Raw genomic sequence first — 21,240 nt, 5'->3', positions numbered from 1 at the left:
TATTCCAAAACTTAGTAAGTCTGTCCACTTCTCTCCCCCATCCCTGCTACCAGTCTGGGCTGAACCACCCTCTCTCTCACTCAAATTAACGCAACAGACCCCCAAGTGGTTTCCTTGCCCTTCATGATCTGTTCTTCACACAGCCATGAGCGCAATCTTCCTGAAGATCACATCACGTCACTCCCTTGCCTAAAAGCTTCCCACTCCTTCCCACTGCTCTTTGAACAAAAGCGAAACACCTTTGTGATGTTGCCTGCAAGGCTCCAAGGAGCTGGCCCTGTGATGTCTCTGATTTCAGTGGGAGTCACTTTCTCCCTCAAACGTGCTAAACTTGTTCCCATTCCAGGGCATTTGCATCAGCTGTTCTCTCTTTCTGGAATGCTCTTCCCCTAGAACTTTACCCAGCTGGCTCCTTCTTGTCATCAGATCTCAGCCCAAACATCACGTCTTAGAGATGCCTCTTCAAATAGAGCCGTCCTCCCCTCTGCTATTCATTCTCCACCTCATCACTCCTTTTATTTATCCTTTTATCTATGCAATGTGGTTTGTTTATTTTATTCTCATTTATTGTCTGCCTGCATACCATGGCTAACAGCAGGCAAAGGGTTGAGTTCTGATCCCTAGCACACAGAATAGCACACAGAATAGTGGGGTGAAATAAAGAAATACCTGTGAATTCCATTGTATCAGCCGCTTGATTGGGAAGCAAATTCTACAAGATCTCTTTGTCCCTTGCCTCTGGAATTTGAGACCTTGCTGAGCTCCTTTTTGCTATACAGAGCTGGACTTGAATCCTAGAGATTTAGCTGTGCTCTGATTCCCTTGAAGACCTAGGAGGAAATCCACTAAATGGGGAATTTGGGTGGGACACGAAGAACTTCCTTATGATAGGCACCATCAGATGCTGGCTGGTATGGAATGGGGAAGGTGGCAAGGAGTACGGGAACAATCTCAACAACAAACCCACTGTGTTCTGCCAGGTTCAATGGCACGTACCCTTTGGCTTTAATCATTTCAAATCGTTCTGTTCAGCTCCTGCCTCACAACCCAAATAGTGCTTTTCCTCCCCAGACACTGAGAAAGCCCAGTTTTCTCTCCTGGGGTACCCACCAGGGCAGCTTGGGTTCCTGTTCTGGTCACTTGCTACTTGGGTTGTTAGCTATTGTCAGAGCCTTGGTGGACCTTCACCCGGGGCAGCGCCAGGCTGGCTGCCTTCCTCCAGCACCTCCTAATAAATCTACTGTGCAGGAGCTCATATCACATGGCACTGTTCATAGGCAGGCTCAGTACTAACTCATGGTGACATCAGAAATCCAAGTGAAAGGGCCCCAGGGAATGTGAGGGCACACTTGGCCTTGGAGGGCAGCTTCCCCCACCCCTCATGGGGTGACGTGCAGCCCCCGCCCCACCCGCCGCATGCCTCTGCATGTGGATCTTTGTTTTAGACTCTGACCTCCATCCTGAAGGGAACTGCCACAACCTGATAGAGGAGAAATTAGACCCCCTATTCCTGGCCCTAGCCCAGCCTCGTCCCTCTCCTGCCCCTCTCTCGCCTGCTTCTCCACAATGATCTCGGGCTTTCTTCCAAAGCAGCTTTTCTTTAAGATCTCTTTGGCTGGCAGACAACCTAACAAAGAGCCTCAATAAGGCCACAGGCGGCAGACGGCTTATCAAGATGAACCTCTTCGCTCTGCCTGGGTCCTGGCTGTCACCTCAGTGCTGCTTTGTCATCACAGAAGGCAAAACAAAACAGCTGTGCGCACACACACACTCACACTCACCTTCACATGCACAGAGGAATAGTGCCTGCCAGGGCCATGATCCCGAGGAGTCAGAAATTCCGTATTTTTCCTCCTAGGTCTCATATCTACTTCGTCCTCTCCCTCCTCTGCCTGGATAACCCAGGCTCCAGACTGCAGCCTTAGGAGGGGCCACCTTGCTGAACGCAAGGGGGGAGTCTGCAGGTGTGCAGCGAATATTTGGGTCACGGAGTGCCCCTGCCGGGAGGGAGACCAGAGGCCTCGCCACCCCACTCTCCTGTTCTACAGGAGAAAGCCCAGGCCCTGAGTTGTCAGTTAATGTACCAGTTATTAGCTAGTTGAGCGATTTCCTCTGTTTTTCTTTTTCTTTTTTGTGTTTCAGAAGTAATCTTTAATCTTTATTATATTTTCCCATTACCATTTAGTCTCCTTATTTCCCCCACCCCCAGAGCAACTTTCAACTGGTGAGCCACAAGAATTTTTAAAACATGCAATACCTGACCATTTAGTCAGGGGCACTGACCTCTTTTTCCTTAGATTATCAAATAAAAATATGACGACAGCCAACAAAATAGGTGCCTGGTGTGAATGAATCAAAATTATACCTGTTTTTTTGCCAGATCAGTAAAAAATATATATTTTTTGGCATGCTGCAGATTTTTAGTAATTAGTTTATGTGTGCCATGAGATGAAGAGGTTTGAAAATCACCGAGTGAGTTAGTGAGTGGCAGAGTCCAACTATGCAGCCTCTGGGCCCTAGCCTGGGTCTCCCCTCCCCTCCCCCGCTCAGTGCTCGCTGGGGCGAGGCCAAGGCCCTCCTCTGGAACTGCTCACGGTACAGGAAAACAGGCAAAGCCACCACAGAAAGCTGCCATACATTTTCTGTGATAACCACAGGGTGGCCTAAAGAAAGGCCATAGATGAGAGGAGAAGGTCCAGTCTGTGGACTAGCCAGGGAAACGTCACAGAGGAGGCCATGCTGTGGTTTAGTTTTTCAGGGAAGCATTCCAGCTTCAGGGAAGGACATGCGTTCTGGGGCTGCAAAGTGGGAAGTGTGTTTCGGGGTGGTCGGTAGCATTTAGCCTGAAGGGCAAGATGCATGTAACATCTGTGTAGGTGAGGGGCGTTCTCAGGAGGTAAAAGGCTCTTCCCCCACCCTGGGACAGCAGCCCGGGCCCTCCACTGCTGTTGTGGCCTGCAGAGCAGACAGAAAGAAGGGGCAAGAGTGTCCTGGTATTGGTGTTCTAAGTCAGGGGGCTTTCTCCACCCCCACCCCCAGGCCTGATGGTGAATCCCCCAGGAAAGAATGTGAAATGCAAGAGGGACTCTGGGATACCCCCGACACCTCCGGCATTGCCAGCATGCCACACAATCTGCCATCTGCTTGTCTGGCCAGCTTTAAGAACTGCAAGGAAGGGTCACTTTGGGGTCAATGCCCAGGCCATCAGCTTAGCTTCCTTTGCCTTTGGATCAGACACTGGTTGTCTCTTAGAATATCAGTTTCTCCAACGTCTTCATCCTGATTGGTTAGTAAAGAGGCCTCTGAGTTCCTGAATACCTACCTGTGTTCCTCGACTCAGGGCCCTACAGAGCATGCCCACCAGCGCCAGCAGGTCCTGACATTTTGCTTCACTAAGTAGCCTGGGACTGTGGGTAGTGAGGTTCAGTGACCTCTGCATGACTATGTGACCCTGGCTTGTAGGCTCCGAACTCCTTCTGAGGACAGCAGGCACATGGCCCCCCTCTGAGCCCCTCCAATTACCCTGCCTGAAATGAATGCCCCTTTGACTGAGAGAAGGGTTCAGTTTTTCCTTTTCCACAGGCAGGATGGGCAATGCCACCCCACATGTTTGAACAGGTGACAGACCCAGCTTCCCAGGGGCCCCCTGCCAGCTGGGTCCTGACCCCCTTTCCCCAAAGGAAAAGGGAGAGAGGGGAGAGGCTGAGCTGGAGAGGGGGGCCGAGGGCGGGGCACTGGAGCAGAGCGGGGAGGGGAAGGAAGGTGGAGATGCATGGTAAAACAGCGTTTCGCCTCCCTGGAGTTGGGAGCTATTAATCCATAGGCCCTTTTTCCACTGAAATGTGAGCATTTCAAGGGTGAGCGCTGCCCTCCCCGGCCCGGCCTTGAGCGCCTCCGGTGAGTGCGCGCGCCTTGTGCGCGCGCTCCTCCGGCTGTGTGTGCTACTGTCGCTGGCATCACAGATGTACCCCCAGCTGTCACTCCATTGCTCCATCTCTTTGCTCGCGCGTGCTCTCTTTTCCTCTCCCCTTTCTTCCCCTCTCCTCTCTGTCCCTCCCTCTTTCCCTCTCAGTTTGTTATTGACCCAGCAGCCCTGTCCCCTTGGCAGCAGCGGCGGCAGGCATTCCTTCTCCCCGTGCGGTGCGCTGCGTGCCAGGTCCCTGCTCCCGCCGGATTGGGGGCTCAGTGCCCACTGCGCTCTGCTTGGCGGTGCTGCCTGGGTTTCTCCAGGAATCCCAGGAGCGGCTCATTGGACAGTTTACAGCTACTTGATTTCAGGATCTCGAGGTCAGGGTGAAAGAAGGTGAGTGCTGTGCGTTGGTGGGAAGGAATAAAGGACTCGTGGGGGTAGAGGGTGGCTGGGGCATGGGGACTTGAATCCCATCTTCGCTGGATCTCTTTGCCCTGCACAGACAGGTAGGTGCTGCTGCCCCTTGCCTGGGGGCAATGCCGGGGCTGGGGAAGGGCTCAGGGTTGGGCATCTGGGCGGCCCAGAGGTACATGGCACAGGGAACTCTGACCTCACAGTGTTAGGGACCGGAGCTGGGATTCTGCTGGGGAGAGGGGGGCTAGGGAAGGACAGGTGGGAGGACGGCACTGCCAGTGCCAGATGACAGGCCTGTGTGGCATAGAAGCCAGTCCCTGCCGCACAGGGACAGCCAGCCAAGAACCCTGTGCAGTCTGCCCGCCCAGCTCAGCAGACAGCCTGAGGAACTTGGTTCTGTGGGAAGAAAGGTGCTGGAGAGAGGGCTGGTACAGAGCATGGTGGCACAGGGTGGGGTGGTGGGCTGGAGGGCTGTGATGACAGGCCTGGGAACAGACCTTATGGTCTCAGCCTCTTTACAGGGTACCCCAGTATGGGGCCATGGCCTCCGGGCGGCTGTCCTTGGACAAGGCTGCAGAGGAGCCTTTGCCTGGCTGGATGTGGGTCCACACAGCTGTGGGGGAAGCCACCCTGGTGGGGGTGTGGCTGGGAATGGATGAGGGAGAAGAACCTTGCAGTTCTTCCTTGGTGGGCCCCAGGCCTTGCTCCCAGCTCACCTGGGGTTTAGTGGGGGTGTGGACTTAGCTTAGGGGGAGCAGGTAGTCTGCAAACAGGCTATGCCTACCTGGCTTCCCGGCCCAGTGGGTCATGGACACCTGAGTGGGAGCAGGACTGCCTCTCTCAGCAGCCCCAAGGTCCATACTGACAAGACAGAGAGAGGGTCTGACTGGGAGTCCCCACCTCCCACTCAGTTCCAGGTGGTTGCTTTGTCTCCTCCCTGAGCCGTGTGCTCTGTGTTTCTGGGGGTGATGGTGGTGAGATTGGCTCCTGGCTGTCAAGGCATGCTGGCTGTGACTCGGATTGACACTCTGCAGCTTAGATAACTACATCAGCTGGGGGAGGGGAGGGAGGCTAAGCACGTGGAGATGGGCGGGGGAAGTCCAGCCTGGAGGGAAACCCACAGCAGCTTCCTGCTCTTCCCACCCCGTCTCCTCACTGGCACAGTCCCTGGAGCTGCCAGAGAGGGAGACCAGGAAAGCCAGGCGGGGGTGGCAGGGGAAGGGAGGAGGTTTTTTAGGCAACTGATCTGCTTTCTTTGGGGTTTGTCTGGAAGCTGGGTCTGGGGCCAAGATAAGCAAACCCTGTTCCATTTCCCAGGCACCTAAGCCAGGAGTTGGGGGCTGCTTTGGGCTAAGTGGGCAGCATGCCGAGGGGGCAGGGAGTTTATGTAATGTCGGGGTATTTGGGGCACTCTGGGGTGGGGAGAGGAGAAGGAGCTTAAGCAGAAGTGTCTCCTCTCTTGGGGTCCCCCTCCTTCTACCCCCAGATCAGGCCTCCTTCGCCCCTGCCAGCCCGGCTCTGGCCCCAGAGTCAGGGCCTCGGTGAGCTGGCAGCTTGTTCACGAGGACTGACTTAGGGGCTTTTTGTTCCACTTCCCAGAGGGTCTGTTGGGGACTGGGGATGCTTGACAAAGAAACCAGGTGCAGGAAGCCAGGGGCGAGAATAGGGCATGCATTTAAAAATGAACCAGAAGCGTTTGTCTATTCCAAGTACAAATATAGAGAATTTGAAAAGCCTGCTTGTGCTGCCTGGGCAGCATGTGTTAGGGGCCAGCTGGCAGGGAAAGACTGAGAGTGTCTCCTGGCAGGGCCTGGATGGCCCCGGGTGGAGGCAGCAGGTCGGGGAGCCCAGCTAAGCACGGTCCCTGCCACACGTGGCTCAGCTTGGGACGTTCTGCCATCCAGGTCCCTCTTTGACCCCCTGGGTCGGGAGGACACTGTCCTTGCAGCTCTAAGAAGTGGCACCAACCCCAGCCCTGCCTCTCACTAGCCTGTGGCCTTCACCTCTCTGCAGAACGAAAGGGGTGCAGAGAAGACTGCAAAGTCCCTTTTTGCTTCTAGGTTCAGTGAGTCTGGTGCCGAGGGGGACCCTCTTTCTGAGTCTAGGTGCCTTGATCAAAGGGAGACGTCAGGGAGGGTGTGCACAGTGGGGCCAGCATGCCTTCCTAGGGGTCAGGAACCCCAGGTTGAGGCACAATGGGCATTAACTGGCTGCGTGGTTTGGACACCTGACTTGGGGGCGTGAACATGCAGAAGCATCAGAGGAAGGGGCATGGACACCAGGCCTGTGGTGGGTTGCTTGGTGGTTTCTAGCTGGAGCCTAAGCCCACTTTACTTGGAGGATTAACCTCCATCTGTAGGAGAGGTGGCTGGGGCAGAGGCGTGAGAGGCTAGGGCTTGGAGTCATCCTAACCTGAGCATCTGCAGGGAATGAGAGCAGGGCAGGCTGCTCCTCGCCATGGGTGCCCCCCAGGGAAGTGGGTCCCACCCCCTAGGCTCCAGGGGACACTGCACCTACTTAGCTCAACGGGAGCATGTGGAACCTTCTGCTCTTCCTGCTGCCTCCTGTTCCATCACTGCCTTCCCACCCTGGCATCCCTGGGGCTCCCAGCCCACCCTCCTCACCTCAGCACCTCACCCTCCATGAGAATGACCTCTATAAAGCCCCCTCCACTCTCTTGACCAGATCTTAGCCTCTGGAGCTTTTCCTGATGCATCTGTGATATTTCTGGACAGAGGGCAGCGGGGGGTGGGAGGTGGGAGGTAGGGGAGGGTAAGACCTGGCGTGCGTTTCAGTCCAGCAAGGCCCAGAGTAGGAGGGATAAGAACACGCGTCTGCTCAGCTCCAGTGAGAGAGCAAATGAGGAAACGCCCATTAACCGTGAGGTTCTGCACAAATGAAAGGTGGCATCTCCCTTTTCTGCCCTTTCCTTCCTGTATCAGGAACCTCTCTGTGTGGAAGTGAGTCAGGAACAGAAAGGACCTGAAAACCTATAACGGCAGCTGAGTTAGGAGCTTTGTCACCAGACCACTGAGGCCCAGAGCTGCATTCTTCCATTACCTAACTTGTGGGAAGTTACTCAATTTCTTGTGCCTCAGTTTTCCTCATCTACAAAATGGTGTTAGTAATACCACTATCCTCCTAGAGCTGTCATGAGGGCTACGGACACTGTCCCCGGGTGTTTGCAGCTATGGTAATGCCTCCTCCACATTCAGAGGCTCTGGAAGGAGGGGCTGTTGCCAGTGCCCTCTCCTCTCTGCCCAGGTCACTGACACCACCTGGCTGGTGCCTGGCTTCCACAGACAGACCAGCGTGGCCTCCTGGGGGTGCTAGGATCAGCTGGGAGAGAAGTGATCCAGCCCAGTGTTTCTCAAACTGGAATATGCATATGAATGGTGTGGATCTTGTGAAAATGCTGATTCTAAATCAGTTGGCCTGGGGCAGGGCCTGAGATTCTGCATTTCTAAGAGGTTCCTAGGTGAGCCCATGCAGCAGGTTCATGGACCACACTTTGGGTAGGAGCACTTAGCCCTATGTTTCCGTTCCCAGGGAGTTCCCTACTTGACTGCTTTTAGCTCCTCGGCCCTATCCTGGTTCTCCCAGAAAAGCCCAGTGGAGAAGGTTCCTCCTTGCTCTCTGGTGTCTCTCTCTCTGGAACTGGGACAAAAAGTCTCATGAAGATTTGGAGCAGGTCCAGCATCTAGAGCCACAAGACTGTGGGGCTTGGAGAGGAGAGCTTTCTGGCAGGGCCCCTGACTCTTTGTCTGCCCCCATTCTCCACCCTGGGTGGGGTCTGCCCTCCTGGATGGCAGTAGTTTATTCCAGCAGCCCGTCAGCACTTGCTGTAGCAGCTGCTCCCCCAGCTTCCTCATATAGGTCATCCCTTTCCTAATGAGGCTGGAGACTTCCAGAGGCGAGAAGAGGCACTTTGGTTGGAGATGTGCTGATGGACAGAGGCCAAGAGCTAGAATGTGCTGGGCTCAAGCCCATATCTCCGTAAGGGCCACTTTTCTGGTGCTCAAGGAGGCAGGGTCAACACCCCAGGGAACACAGGTCCCCCTCATGGACCCGGGCTCCTCATTCCTTTCACATTTCTCTAGAGATACCAGGGCCAACAGTGTCCTAACACCTTGCAAGATATCACCTGTGGGTCTGCATGGCAGAGACCTGCCTGACTTGCTTTGTATAGTGACATCATTCTGGGGACAGGGCATCAGGACCTGCCCTTGAAGCCACCACCTCCACGGAGTGGTGCTTGCTGGTCAACCCCTGGCTCACTTCTTGGAGGACACTGAGGCCAGGGAAGGGTAGATGGGGTAGAAAGGAGTATCTGCTTGGAAGAGGAGAGGAGGCTAAGGTGGAAATAGGGCCTGGGCTTGGGTGAGAGGGGTTCTCCACCCGCTGATTCCCTGCAGGAAGCTGGGTAGAGTGGGAACCAATGGTTAGATTGGGTCCCCATCTCTGTGTGGGTGTGAACAGAGAACACATCCTGGGGTAGGGACCACCCTGGAGGGTTTGCTATACACCTTACTTCTAGGCTGGACTTGTCCCTGGACATCTGTTGGCTGGGGCTCTCGGGAACTGCCAGGCTTCTCACCCTGCTACCTGAAAGCTGGCTGTGAGGAGGAGTGCTGGAGGGCTGCCAGCAGGGCATCGTATGTGCATGCATGTGGGCATGCATGCGTGTGCTAACACATGCCTCATTGCACGGCTCTCTGTGGGTGTGTGTTTGCACCACGTGCTGTGTTGGGAGCTCCAAACACGTGTCTGGGAGCTGGGAGCCTGTGTGCACCCCACTCTGTGAGCACACAGTGTCTCCCCACAGGGGCCATGCTGGGTGACAGCCCCTGGGGAGTGCATGAGCAGTCAGGCTCAGAAACCTGCAATTGCATCCCTGACCTACTTGTGACCTTGGGCAAGTTAGTCATTGTCTCTGTGCCTTGGGTGGGCACTGACCTGCTCTAGTACCATGTGGGTGCTGTGAGTTTTTGCTATGAAAGGTTCTTGCTGGAGTAAAAAATTGTTCTGAGGGTCTGGACCTGAGGGACAGAGAGAGGGTGGACACTGCTGTCTGTGACAGAGGCCTGTGAGGTGGTATTTGGGATCCCGCCCTGCAGGGAGCTTCTCGATGGTCCACTGGCCTGGGCAGGCTCGGGAATGCAGCTCGTGCTCGGGAGGACAGCAGTTGGCCCACGTGAGGTTGGTGGGACCAGTAAGAGGTGTTTCATAGGCCTGCTGTGAGCTGCTGGTATTTCCTCCCATCTCTCTTGGGCTCAGGTCCAAGCTGGGCACATTCACCTGAATTATCTTGAAAGGTAATTTATGTTCTAACTATAGTAAATGTTAACTCTCCTCCCTTAATTAGATTGGTCTTTACAGGAATTCCACATAATTAAGTAGTATAGTCATCACTTTTAGAGCTAAGATAACTGAGGCCCAGAGAGTATATGCTGGTTGCTTAAGGCTGCACAGCCAGGGACTGACCTGACGAGGATTTGAACCAGCGCCCCACTGGCCTGGCCCTGGGAGAGCAGCCAGGGAACAACACCTGAGCTACTCAAAACATCTACCCCACACCTCAGCCCAAGTCTTGGGAACTGTCCAGGAGGCACTGTGAGGACTGGACTGCTGCCCACACCACACATCTGTACCCAGTTGTTGAGACACACTGCCAGCCACCATGAGGCCTTCATAACTGAGCCTCCTGATGTGGCAGAGGGGGAGAATGAAGATGAAGCCAGGAACAGGCAGGGCCCCTCCTGTCCTGAGCAGGCTGCCCTTGTTGGGAGCACAGCAGAGAGTCCCGTGGGGCTGCTGTGTTCTCAGCGCATTCTGGCACCCTGCAGGAGACAGCTGCAACCAAGGGGGTGGGGCAGAGACTTGATGACAGACACCCAGAGCTGCGGCAGGACCCTAGATGCCTGCGGGAAACCCTGCTTCACCCAAGATTTCAGCAGCTCTTTCCACCTCCTCAGCTGTCTGCTTAACTCTGCCACTGGCTTCTTGGGCTCCCAGAATTAACCAGGCTTGTGGGAGGAGAGAGAGGGGCTGCAGTGAAGAATCACCCAAGGATGAATTAGACAACCAAGAAAGGTCAAATTACAGGAGGCAACCAGGAGCAGCGAATGACAGGACTGTGCCTTTGGGAGCAAGAGGGGGCTGGGCTGTTGGTAGAGTCTCCCTCGGCCCCACCATCCTGTTCCCCACCTTGCTCTGTGCTAGCTGTAGTGGCAAGAACCACAGTTCCCTTGTCCACCCTCTGATGGGGCTGGGAGCGAGGAGGAGGCTCTTGGCTCCTTCTAAGGGCTGTTGGCCAAACCGGGAAGGAAGTGGGGACCAGAGGAGGGCCTGTCCCCCACTTACGAGTCATTGGATTGGGGCAGGCAGGTCCTTGAGGCCCTCTTCTGTTCTCTCTGGAAGAGAAACCTGCTTTGACATCTCACCTCTCCTCCATGTCCCTGTCTCAACCAGCTGCTGCAGCATGAAGCCCTGAGCCAGTGAGTCTTACTACAGACTAGCTGGCAGACACCGAGCTTTTCGACTCTCACCTCAGGCCAAGGTGAGGGGAAGCAGGGGCCGCCTGGCAGCAAGAGCACCTGAGGAGGGCCTGCTCCCTGCCTCCTCGGGGCCATGGTAAGAGTGTAAGAGCATGGGAGGGGCTGTGATCTCACTGTGCTTGCCCAGCAGAGATGTCCCTCAGTTTCTCCCCTGTGACACAGAAAGGCCATATGGCTCTGAAAACATTTCAGAGACCAACACACCAGAGAGGCAACCAGAAGAGGAGAAGGGGCTGGGAGTGGGGACACTGGGGAGAGTGTGGGGTAGTTCCTGCATCCACAGCGCAGAGCTCAGCACTGTGCCTCAGCGTGAGGGCTCCCGGGTCGGGTCGCCTGAGCCCCTGCCTGCAGCCCCCATCACCCCAGGGAGATGGAAGCTTTCCTGAAGTCTCTGCCCCCTTAGTCCTCTTCTTCCCCCCACCCAGGGAATTGTAGCTGGGAACAGGAGAGGGGATGACAAGGAGTGTAAAGAGACACCGGGGCCCTCTCTCTAACCCCTGGGCTGGATGGGCCTGGGGCTCAAATGCCTGCTTCTGCGGAGCGCCTTCTATTTCTCTCTCTCTCAGGACTGACCGGCGGTGCATACCAAGGGGCTCCTCTGTCCCCAGAGGTACAGAGCTGTGAGAGCTGTGGCATTCACCATGCTGGCCCCGGGCAGTGGCCCTGAGCAGAGGACCAGGCTGGCCTTGCAGTGGCGGCAGATCTCCTGTGAGTATGGTGGGGTGGGGCAGGGTCCGGGTGGCGGGGTCAGCCTGGCCTGCAGTGAGGCATCCTGGCTGCAGAAAGGTTTAGGATCTCCTGGTAGGCCCAAGGCCTGGCTCTGGGAAGTCAGGGCTTACCCTGTGCAGACCCGCCATGCTTCTGATACCTGTGGCAGCTAGAGAAAGGGTCACTGCTGAGAGCTTCAGTGGTTAGATCAGGAGCTGGAGGCCATGACAGATGATTCTGTCTCCCCAAGTTGGTTTGTTCTTGAACCATGAAGTCCCCCAGCCCTGCCAGTGGTTCCAGCTCCTGTGGCCCTGTCGCTGTAAAGTGGGTCTCCCTCTCGTCTCACTGGACTACCTGCTGGGTGAACCTGGAGACCTCTCTTATGCCTCCGTCTTCCCAACTCTAAAATGAGGGCAACTCGTGGGCTGTTGGGATGTGGTGCTGGAAAGGACCTTAGGCTGGGTCCAACACCTCCTGCATGTGCGGAAACAGACCCTCCATTACCCACAAGGAAACTTACAGAGCTGCCAGGGTGGAAGAAGCCCCAAGAATTCTCTTTGTACGAGCTAAAGGGACAAGGTCAGTGAGGACCAGTTTGCCCAAGGCTCCATGGTAGGAGGCAAAAGGTGGTCCTGAGGGACATACTCTGCCTGACATCCCCCCTCGCACGGTCAGCCCAGCCAGGCAGCTGCCGAACACAGGTGGCCTGAATTATTCACCACACGAGGGTGGCTGATCCCTGAGCCACTCAGATCCCCTTTCAACCTCATTCTGGCATCACTCAACACCTCGCAATACAGGATTATATTTTCTTGTCACTAGGACTTTTGTGCCACTCAGAATTTCTTGAGGGTGGGGGAGGAGTGGCTTCTAGGTACATAGAATCTTTTGAGAGGGGTGCTAACTAGGTTGAAATTTTTTCTCAGGAGTGTGAAGTCTGAAGAAGGTTGATTTTTATATGCACAGTGCAGGGTGGTGTGGGGCAGCCTAACCTGGCAGCATGTGGGCTCAGAGTGTGAGGAGGTGAGAGGGAGCAGCAGGTGCCTCCACATGGCCAGGAACGGTCTCCAGTTGGCTTCCATGCCGAAGCCTGTGCTCATTTCCCCTAGAGGCTCAGGTGTCAGCCTTACAGTGTGTCATCTCTCAGCTGTCATCGATCCTCCAGGCAGGGGAGGGACATAAGTCCATCCTGTTCTTCTAGTTCTGCCCTTTGGAACACCAGATAACCAGACACCTACCAGACTAAAGAGCATTCTAGCCAGGCACTCAGGGTCAGGTGGCTGTTGCTTCTCTGGGTGAAGCCACCTAGGCTATGAGCTAGGGCTGGACACTTCCATTGCTTCTTGGGCTGGGGCCTTTCCTCTGGGCTTCTTGAGGTTGACTTGGTGAAGCTGAGCTAGTCTGAACTCATCCCTTTTCCCTTTCACAGTGAGCAGGCTTCTCTGATATTTAGGAGGACAGTTTGGGGGATTTTTCAGTCACTCTTAGAAAAGTCTGCTGGACAATGGAATGAGCTACCCTTTTGTAATAGTTCTCTGAGGCCCTACCTCTGCTCCTGGCCATTCTGCTGGGTTACTCAGAAGAGTCTTGGGTAAAGCATGGGACCACAGAAGGAATGCTGTGAACAGATCCATTCTGCAGAAACTACCCTGCAGCCCTTAGGAACAGGAACTCAGGCTATGATAGGCATGAATGGTTTTAGGATGAGAATAAATATGGAACTTGTCTTAGGCCTTATGATTTACAGTGGCCTGGGAACAAGTACTCTCCAGTGGGAAGTGGAATTGTGCGTCTCATCCTCATCATTTGCACAGTGGTCTCTAGATTGGACCCTGGGTGGGCTGGGCTCCTGGCTGGTCCTCACCCTAAGTCACTGGTCCCATCTTGGATGTGGGACTCATGCAGGTCTGACACACTGGGGGTGGGGGTTGTTGAGGGGCAGGTTTAGAGTGCACCCTTGTGCTCTCTCCCTAATGTGTGGCATGTCTCAGCCTAGTTCAGCTCCAGGTTGGGGTGGGAGTGCAAGGGGAAGGAGCAGTGTGCAGAGGGAACCTTCTCCTGGCAGTAACACTGGGAGAAAAACACGGGAGCAGGTTTCCCAAACATCCATATGTCCTTCACTTTGTCAACATCTATGGTGTCAGTGGGGCCCAAGCTCCTGAAACGATCCGCCGTGGGCTGCCACATGAACTGAAGCATCTTTGTGGACCAGCACTGCTTGTCCTCTGGACTCAGGCCTGCCATTCTGCAGGATCACATTCCACGAAAGTGATTCCTTTGCCAGATGTGCTATGAGGCAAGGATCTCTACTGACACCATGTGATGTCCATTAATACAGCAGGGTTTGGGGTTTGTTAGTTATCTTTTTAAGTGTGTGTGCATTGATTGTGGCTTGGGTCAAAGGAGATAAAGGCAAGAAGCCACTATGACATGAACTAGTGAGGAGGACTAGAGGCAAGAGGTGGTAACCCCCACCTGTCACTTTCCTTTCACCTGTCTGTCCCCCAGGGATTGCCTGCTGGATCACCCTGTATGCTGTGGAGGCCCTCCCTGCCTGTCCTTTCTCCTGTAAGTGTGATACCAGCAATCTGGAGGTGGATTGCAGTGGCCTAGGCCTCACGATTGTGCCCCCAGACTTGCCTGCTGCCACCCGAACCCTCCTGCTCTTGAACAATAAGCTGAGTGCCCTGCCAAGCTGGGCATTCACCAATCTGTCCAGCTTGCAGCGGTTGGACCTATCCAACAACTTCCTGGACCAGCTGCCAAGCTCCATTTTTCGAGACCTGTCGAATCTGACAGAGCTGCAGCTGCGCAATAACAGCATCAGGACCCTGGACAGAGACCTGCTGCAGCACTCGCCCCTGCTCCGCCACCTGGACCTGTCCATCAATGGCCTGGCCCAGCTGCCCCCTGGACTTTTTGATGGGCTCCCTGCTCTCCGCTCCCTATCGCTACGCTCCAACCGCCTGCAGAACCTGGACCGGCTTACGTTCGAACCCCTAGCAAGCCTGCAGCTGCTGCAGATTGGGGACAACCCCTGGGAGTGTGACTGTAACCTGCGAGATTTCAAGCACTGGATGGAATGGTTCTCCTATCGAGGTGAGCACAGCCAGCCTTGCCTGGGTGTGAGGGATTGGGAGGGTCACCTGTGGTCCAACATGTTTCCTGGAGGCTGAGCGCTGACTCAGGGCTAAGGTCATGGAGCAGGGGGTGGCCTTGCCTCTTCACCAGTCATACTGAAGGAGGCTCAGCCTTGCCTCCAAATGACCAGCAGGGCCGAGGCCAGGATGATGGTCTCCCTCCTTCCCCACTGTTCCTCTTTCTTCTCTGTGTTTCCCTCCCCACCCCCTCCATTCTCTTCCCTTCTCTCTCCTTTTCAGCATTTAAAAAAATCATTTATTTATTAGAGAGAGGGGAAGGAAGGGAGAAAGAGAGAGAGAAAGACTGATGAGAGAGAGAAACATCAATCGGTTGCCTCTTGTACATGACCCAACTGGGGATCAAACCCGCAACCTAGGGCTGAACCCACAACCTAGGACCAAACCTGCAACAACCCAGGCATGTACCCTGACTAATAATTGAACTGGTGACCTTTCGCTTTGTAGGACAATGCCCACCAACTGAGCCATACCAGTCAGGGCTCTTTTCTCTTTCTTTCAGATTGACTCACTGTGCTTCATCTCCCTTCATAGGTTTCATGAGGGAACTTGAAGACACAGGATAATGTTTCTCTGTGTCCCATTAGGTATGGCTCTGGGATTCTCTGGCATGATAGAAGGAAGAAGAAAAATCACCCTTGTTTATCTAAATACAACAATCTCTTAAATACCCACAGTTTCAGGAGTGTGGAATATCATTTAAATCCAGATAAAACCAAATTTTTATTTTGATGATGATCTCAACTCTCTCTCCCAAGAACTTCTGTTATCAAAGCCTTTAGTAAGAAGTCAAATGGCTTTGTTTTACTTTCTTTTCCTCCCCGCTTTTGTTGACTGAGAAAGTTCTATGACTTATGAAATGATTAAATAAAATGGAAAAGGAGGGCAAAGGAGTAAGCATGGTGGTTAAAAGTGCCAGATCTGGGTTTGATGTGTGGCTGTGCCACCCACTAGCTGTGTGATCTTGAGAAAGTTGATTCATGTCTCTGTGTCAGTGCCCTCAAGTGTAAAATTGGGGTGGATGACAATCCTTCTCATAGAATCATTGTGAGGATCAAATAAACAACACATGTGAAATGTCTTAAAAAGTGCGCAGCATAAATTAAGTTCTCAGTAAAACTTATTTATTTGCTCATTTGCTAGTAGTAGTCATAATATTAAATGGGCTTAATAAGATATATTTTGGTGCCCAGCACAAAGTAGAAACTTAATGAATATTTGCTGAATAAATGAATCAATATCAAAACTTTCTGGGGAAAAAATGCTAACATTTTTCATCAAAGTCTCACTCCTTTCATTTCATACCCAGTCACAATCTCAGTTATTTGCACAACATTCTTGTCTTAGTTATTAAAACACTTTACATACTGTACAGTGCCACAAAATGTTAGTCAGTATGGTAATTTCTTCCATTTTCATGACTGGGGAAATAATAAATACTTGCATAGTACCCAGTTTATAAGCATCTTGTCATGTACATTATCTATCTTAATCCTCAAAGCTCATTGAGGTAGCTTTCTTATTTTACAACCAAGAAAGCTAAGACTCACAAGTAAATACATTAAGTAATTTGCACAAGATGACATAGCCTGGATTCACCCTCTGGTCTTTGGAGGAAGAAGATAAGGTTGCCTCTGTGTCCATACCCAGCTCTTGCTTATAGAAAGGCAGCCCTGGGCACATTTCACCAGTTATAAGACTTGCCAAGGCCACCTAGGCAGTCAGCATCATGGGGTGGGGCCAGGGGAAGGGAGGAACTAGAGGCCAAGTGCCTTGAGACCCAGACCGATGTTCTATCCCTAGGGAACGCCCTTGCCCTTTCGTCAGTCATCAGGAACTAAACTCAGCACGAAAGGGCATGAACTGGGAATGTATGTTTTCAGAAATTTTTAATAGTAGAGTTGCTTTCAACCTTGTACTCCTTCAAAAAAAAAAAAACAATCTTGGCTGTTTTCATCAGGATCCTGGTAAAAGATTGGTGTGTCTATTGGACACAGGGCTGGGAGATGCACTGCAGTCTGTTGCCTGCATCTAGACTTCACTGGACCCAACTGTGACCTCCCAGGGCACGTCCAGGCTGCTCATTCTCCAGGACTGTTCTCTTTCTTGCCCTCCTGTGTTCTGCATCTCCATGCCCCCATGGTGGAGCAGGCTTCACCATCGTCATAGTGAACCTGTGCACCCATTGCTGCCTGCACCCCACCCCCCAACCATTAGTACTGGTCCCCCTCCTTTGCCTGTAAAGGTCTTCTGGATTCCCTCCCAAGATGACTCTGCACTCAGATATGCTAAGGTTGGGGTGCTGATGGGGCCACTGGATTGCTCTAAAGAGGAAAAGAAAAACATTCTTGCCCAACACTTTTTCTCTGTACTTGGGGAGGTACTCTTAGGCAACCAAAAGGTCCTACATGGCAGAGTGGTGGTGTTGGCAATGGCTTTTGGCTTTTGACTTTTGTGCTTTTTGTGAGGAAGGATCCCTGGAGGAGTAAGATGCTGTGTGGAGCACAGTGCCCCGGGCTTGCATACAGGTGGTAAGCAGGCAGATTCAGGGGTAAGGAGAAGAGCAGACCTGTGGTCTGGCAGGGCTCTTGGCTCTCTCTTTGCACTGACAACTCTTTTCTGAGCACTACATATGTCAGGATTGTCTGACCCTGTGGGCCAGTGTGGCTCTGGAGCAAGTAAACATGACTGACAACTGAAATGTTGTGTGCTTCTCTATAAAATGGGAATCATAACAATATCCATTTTCTATGGCTTCTTCATGGATTAAAGGACAAGATGTATATGCCTCACTGACCGTAGATGCTAGTTTCCCTCCTCCCTTCCTCACCTATCTATGTTATCCCAAGACTGACTGCATTACTGATAGAAACTAGAACTTCTGGGCCTTCTGTTTCTGGGACCTGGTGATGGGGAGGGGGAGTCCAGCTTCTGGGTGCCTGGTCACCCCTTCCTTTTTTCTTCCCCAATGTAGGAGGGCGCCTAGACCAGCTTGCCTGCACTCTACCCAAGGAGCTGAGGGGAAAGGACATGCGCGTGGTCCCCATGGAGATGTTCAATTACTGCTCCCAATTGGAGGATGAGAATAGTTCGGCTGGGCTGGATAGTCCTGGGCCACCCTGCACCAAGGCCAGCCCGGAACCTGTGAAGCCCAAACCAGGCGCCGAGCCCGAGCCTGAGCCCAGTACAGCCTGCCCCCAGAAGCAGAGGTACCGGCCAGTGAGCGTGCGCCGGGCCATTGGCACTGTGATCATCGCTGGAGTTGTCTGTGGCATCGTGTGTATCATGATGGTGGTGGCTGCTGCCTATGGCTGCATCTATGCCTCCCTCATGGCCAAGTACCACCGAGAACTCAAGAAGCGCCAACCCCTTATGGGAGACCCGGAGGGCGAGCATGAGGACCAGAAGCAGATCTCCTCTGTAGCATGAAAGAGCCCAGCTCCACCTGGCCCAGGTAGGAAGGGCAAGGAGAACTCATGGAAACTGCTTCAGGAAGGGCCAGCCCTTCTTTCTGTCATAGTTCCCAACTCCACTTCCCCACAGCCCTCCAGAAAACCAGCCACAGTGTGGACTTCCCATCACTGGGGAAGCAGCCATTATGCTGAAGGCTCCTGCTGATGCTCCTTTCTGGGCCACCAAATCTTTGGAACACCTAGGGGATCTCCCTGAACTTCTGGCCATAGGGAAGAAAGAATGCAAGTGGAAGCTTCTGGACTAAGCACTTCCCTTCCTGCCCTGGGTGTAGTCACAGCTAGGTCACTTTCCATACCTCTTGCTCAGCCCTCCTCATCTGCATTTAGGGGCTGGGGAGGAAGTAATCTGAGAGTCAATGGTCCATTTCTGTGACTCTCTTCTCAGCCAGAGAGATATTCTTAATCATCCATAGTGTGAAAATTAGGTCCAATTTTTAAGAGCTAGTACTCATGTGCAATCATACCAACCCTGACATCTGGATCTAGCACAGTGCTGTGATTATAACACACTCCTGTGGCTGAAGCCATTATCTCCCTATATCTGCTAGAAACCACACTGACTGCAGTGCTCCTGGATTCAGTAATTCACTCTCACAAACACTCATAGCATCACTGGTGAGATCACATCAGTTGAAGAGATCTCACACATATGCACACGCACAGTCACATGGAGACACAGGCTATGAGAACTCAGGGAGCAGAAGCATGTTCCCCCCTCGGATCTCTAGCCCTCAGAACACAGAACTTTTGCTTGCTTTACTGTAATCTTCTCAAGTCCACGGGGGGAGAAACCCAAACTGACAACACAGGATGCCTTTGAGATCCTCTAAAGTGGGCCAAGTGGATGTGCCTGCCTGTCACCATGGTAACCCTCTCACCTGTCCTGCCGGGTTTTCCAGGGACACCAGCCCAGAGGCCTTGAAGCTGCAGCGTGTGTGGATGGCAGCCTCCTGAGAGCCAAGGGAGCCTAATGCATCATCACTGCCAGCCCCATGGGGATACCCACCACTTCCACTCCTGTAGCCTGCAGTCCAGGAACCATTGCTCTGCACCGCTCAACCCTCCCTCTCCAGAACCTCTGGGCCTGTGACCTCGGATGGGGCCTTGGTCATGCTCTGTGAATGACTGGTGGCATCTTGGGAAAACAGGTAGCTTTTGCTGAAGTTCACTGCCTGCCAACATCTCCCACACAGACACAGGAGCAGGGCCAGGACTGCTGCGCTCTGCTCAGCGGCTTCAGTGGTGGGGCACCCTTTCCCATGGTTTGGTTTGCTCAGTCTGTCATTGCCCCTGGACTGGACTCCAAACCAGAGCATGAGTCACAGGTCCTGTTTGTTCTTTGTCTGAAACTACACCAAAGGGGGAGGGATACCTGCTTGCAGGGCGGTGGGAGTAGCAGTGAGAAGAGGGCTGTGTAGGGCCCGGGGGTCACTGTTCTTTTTTCTAGGTCTGCCCTTCCTCATGAGTCTGATGCAGGACACTGGTTTTCCCATGACCCACAGAGGGCAGGAGACATCGGACTAGGTTCTGGCCCTAAGGCTGGGAGGGAGGTTCTCAATGGTGGCCCAGGAAGAGGTTGCAGAACACTGAGGCCCAGCGTCTGAGGAAGGACAGCGCAGGACTGGGCAAGACCAGCTCACCTTTGTACCCCTCAGCACTTCTATCTCAAAGAAGAGCATAGTGGGGGAGCAGGGTAGGAGGGGGGCAGAAAGGCCTTTGAAAAGACCATTCTCCACCAAAGGGGGTGCAGAGGGAGCCCCAGCACAGGCTGCTAAATGCCCTCCCTGGGGTGGGGGCCATCTTCCTTCTTTTGGTTTGCCAGCTGAAACCAGATCTGAGGATTGCCTAAAGGGAATGGGGGGAAAGTTGGATGTTGTCAGTGGTGGTATCTCCATCTTGAGATGGAAGATTTTTAAAGGCAAAATTATATTTCTGGTTTGTTGTTTCAGAAGACCAATAAAGACTGTATTTTCCTATGTATTTCCTGAATTCCTTGGGCGGGGAGGGGATTTGGGTGCTGGGAGAGTGGCTGCCTGCCCCCTCACCTCTCGGGCAGCTGCACAAAGTGCTGCCAGACATCACCCCAATGTTCAGAGCTTCCTAGACAGGTGGCAGCCTCCCACCCATGGACTTGCCTTGGGTGCCACCGGAAGAGATTGAAAGGCTGAGTTCTGGGTTAGAATGGGCCTGTCCCTGAGTGTGGTATGTGCTGGCCTGGTGGTGGGGACATGAGCCTCAGGTTGGTTTCACTGGGTGGCAGTGAAGTGAGTGAGACCTGTCACTGCTCTGTGCCCTGAGGGTGCTCATCCACCCTGGCTTGAGTGAAGCCACTCTGACAGGCAAGGACAGACCAGGCCCATGTGGCAGGAAGACATGCATCTGCTCAGAGGGACTCCCCTGTATAATGGAGGGTGGCGGGGGGTGCTCCCTATGAACAATTAGGGAACTTCCCTGTGCACTGGGTTTTATCAGCTGCAGTGAGGTTGGGGAGGTCTGCTGACCTGAAGGAGGAGCCCCATTTCTTCTACTACCATCTTTCACTTCCAAGACTGGCTTCAGGGATAGGCAGATCACACTCTGAGCTTACAACTACGGTCTCTCCATCTCAGAAGGCAGGAAATCAGGATTACGGACTGAGGGGCTGGGGAGGGGGGACCAGGAGAGGAGATGGGGGAGTAAGTGAGGTCTCTAGGGTTTCTTGGCCACCCCAAGCACTAGTGACCCTCTTCTAGGCCTTGGTTGGCCTCTGGCTGACAGGGCCTGGGCTACACGGTTCATTAGTCTATTTCCCAGCCTTTCTTTGGAGGGTACTCCAGTGAGCCAGGAGTAAACCCCAGGGAGAAGTAGACCATCAGGGTCCCCATTTTGGGGGCACAGCTGGACTCCTGGTAGAACTGGGCTGTTCCCTTTTCTAGGTGGTGATGACTGTGGGGCGTTGCCTTCCTATAGCCCTAACAGTTATAGCAGACTTGCGTGCCAAGTCTCCCCCAAGCCCCACTGCAGAAGCAGAGGACAGGGCC

At 53.5% G+C, this 21,240-nt stretch overlaps 2 protein-coding genes across 28 annotated transcripts in view; one reads left to right on the top strand and one right to left on the bottom strand.

Moving 5' to 3' along the window:
* CACNA2D4 (calcium voltage-gated channel auxiliary subunit alpha2delta 4) overlaps positions 1-21,240 on the bottom strand; it is a 128,330-nt gene that overhangs the window by 21,142 nt on the left and 85,948 nt on the right. The gene's annotated exons all lie outside the window — the stretch shown is intronic.
* On the top strand, positions 3,754-20,198 carry LRTM2 (leucine rich repeats and transmembrane domains 2). Of its 3 annotated transcripts, XM_028532435.2 has the most exons (6): positions 3,755-4,303; positions 10,796-10,957; positions 11,448-11,589; positions 14,098-14,688; positions 17,722-18,201; positions 19,120-20,198. In XM_028532435.2, exons 3-5 carry the CDS (start codon positions 11,523-11,525, stop codon positions 18,174-18,176), a joined length of 1,113 nt encoding a protein of 370 aa, XP_028388236.1. In that variant the 5' UTR covers positions 3,755-4,303; positions 10,796-10,957; positions 11,448-11,522; the 3' UTR covers positions 18,177-18,201; positions 19,120-20,198. The 3 variants fall into 3 exon arrangements, with proteins under 3 accessions (XP_035874368.1, XP_028388236.1, XP_028388237.1); XM_028532436.2 differs by having other exon boundaries at positions 17,722-20,198; XM_036018475.1 differs by lacking the exon at positions 10,796-10,957 and having other exon boundaries at positions 3,754-4,303; positions 17,722-20,198.

The sequence above is a fragment of the Phyllostomus discolor genome, chromosome 2 (assembly GCF_004126475.2).
Source record: "Phyllostomus discolor isolate MPI-MPIP mPhyDis1 chromosome 2, mPhyDis1.pri.v3, whole genome shotgun sequence".
NCBI lineage: Eukaryota > Metazoa > Chordata > Mammalia > Chiroptera > Phyllostomidae > Phyllostomus > Phyllostomus discolor.
Note: the sequence above shows the minus strand (reverse complement) of the source record. Positions and strands in the feature narration are given on the sequence as shown.

Coding starts and splice junctions, on each gene's coding strand:
- LRTM2 (XM_036018475.1), top strand. CDS start 11,523: ATGCTGGCCCCGGGCAGTGGCCCTGAGCAGAGGACCAGGCTGGCCTTG. Junction 11,590..14,097: donor GCAGTGGCGGCAGATCTCCT/GTGAGTATGGTG, acceptor TCTGTCCCCCAG/GGATTGCCTGCTGGATCACC. Junction 14,689..17,721: donor GGAATGGTTCTCCTATCGAG/GTGAGCACAGCC, acceptor TCCCCAATGTAG/GAGGGCGCCTAGACCAGCTT.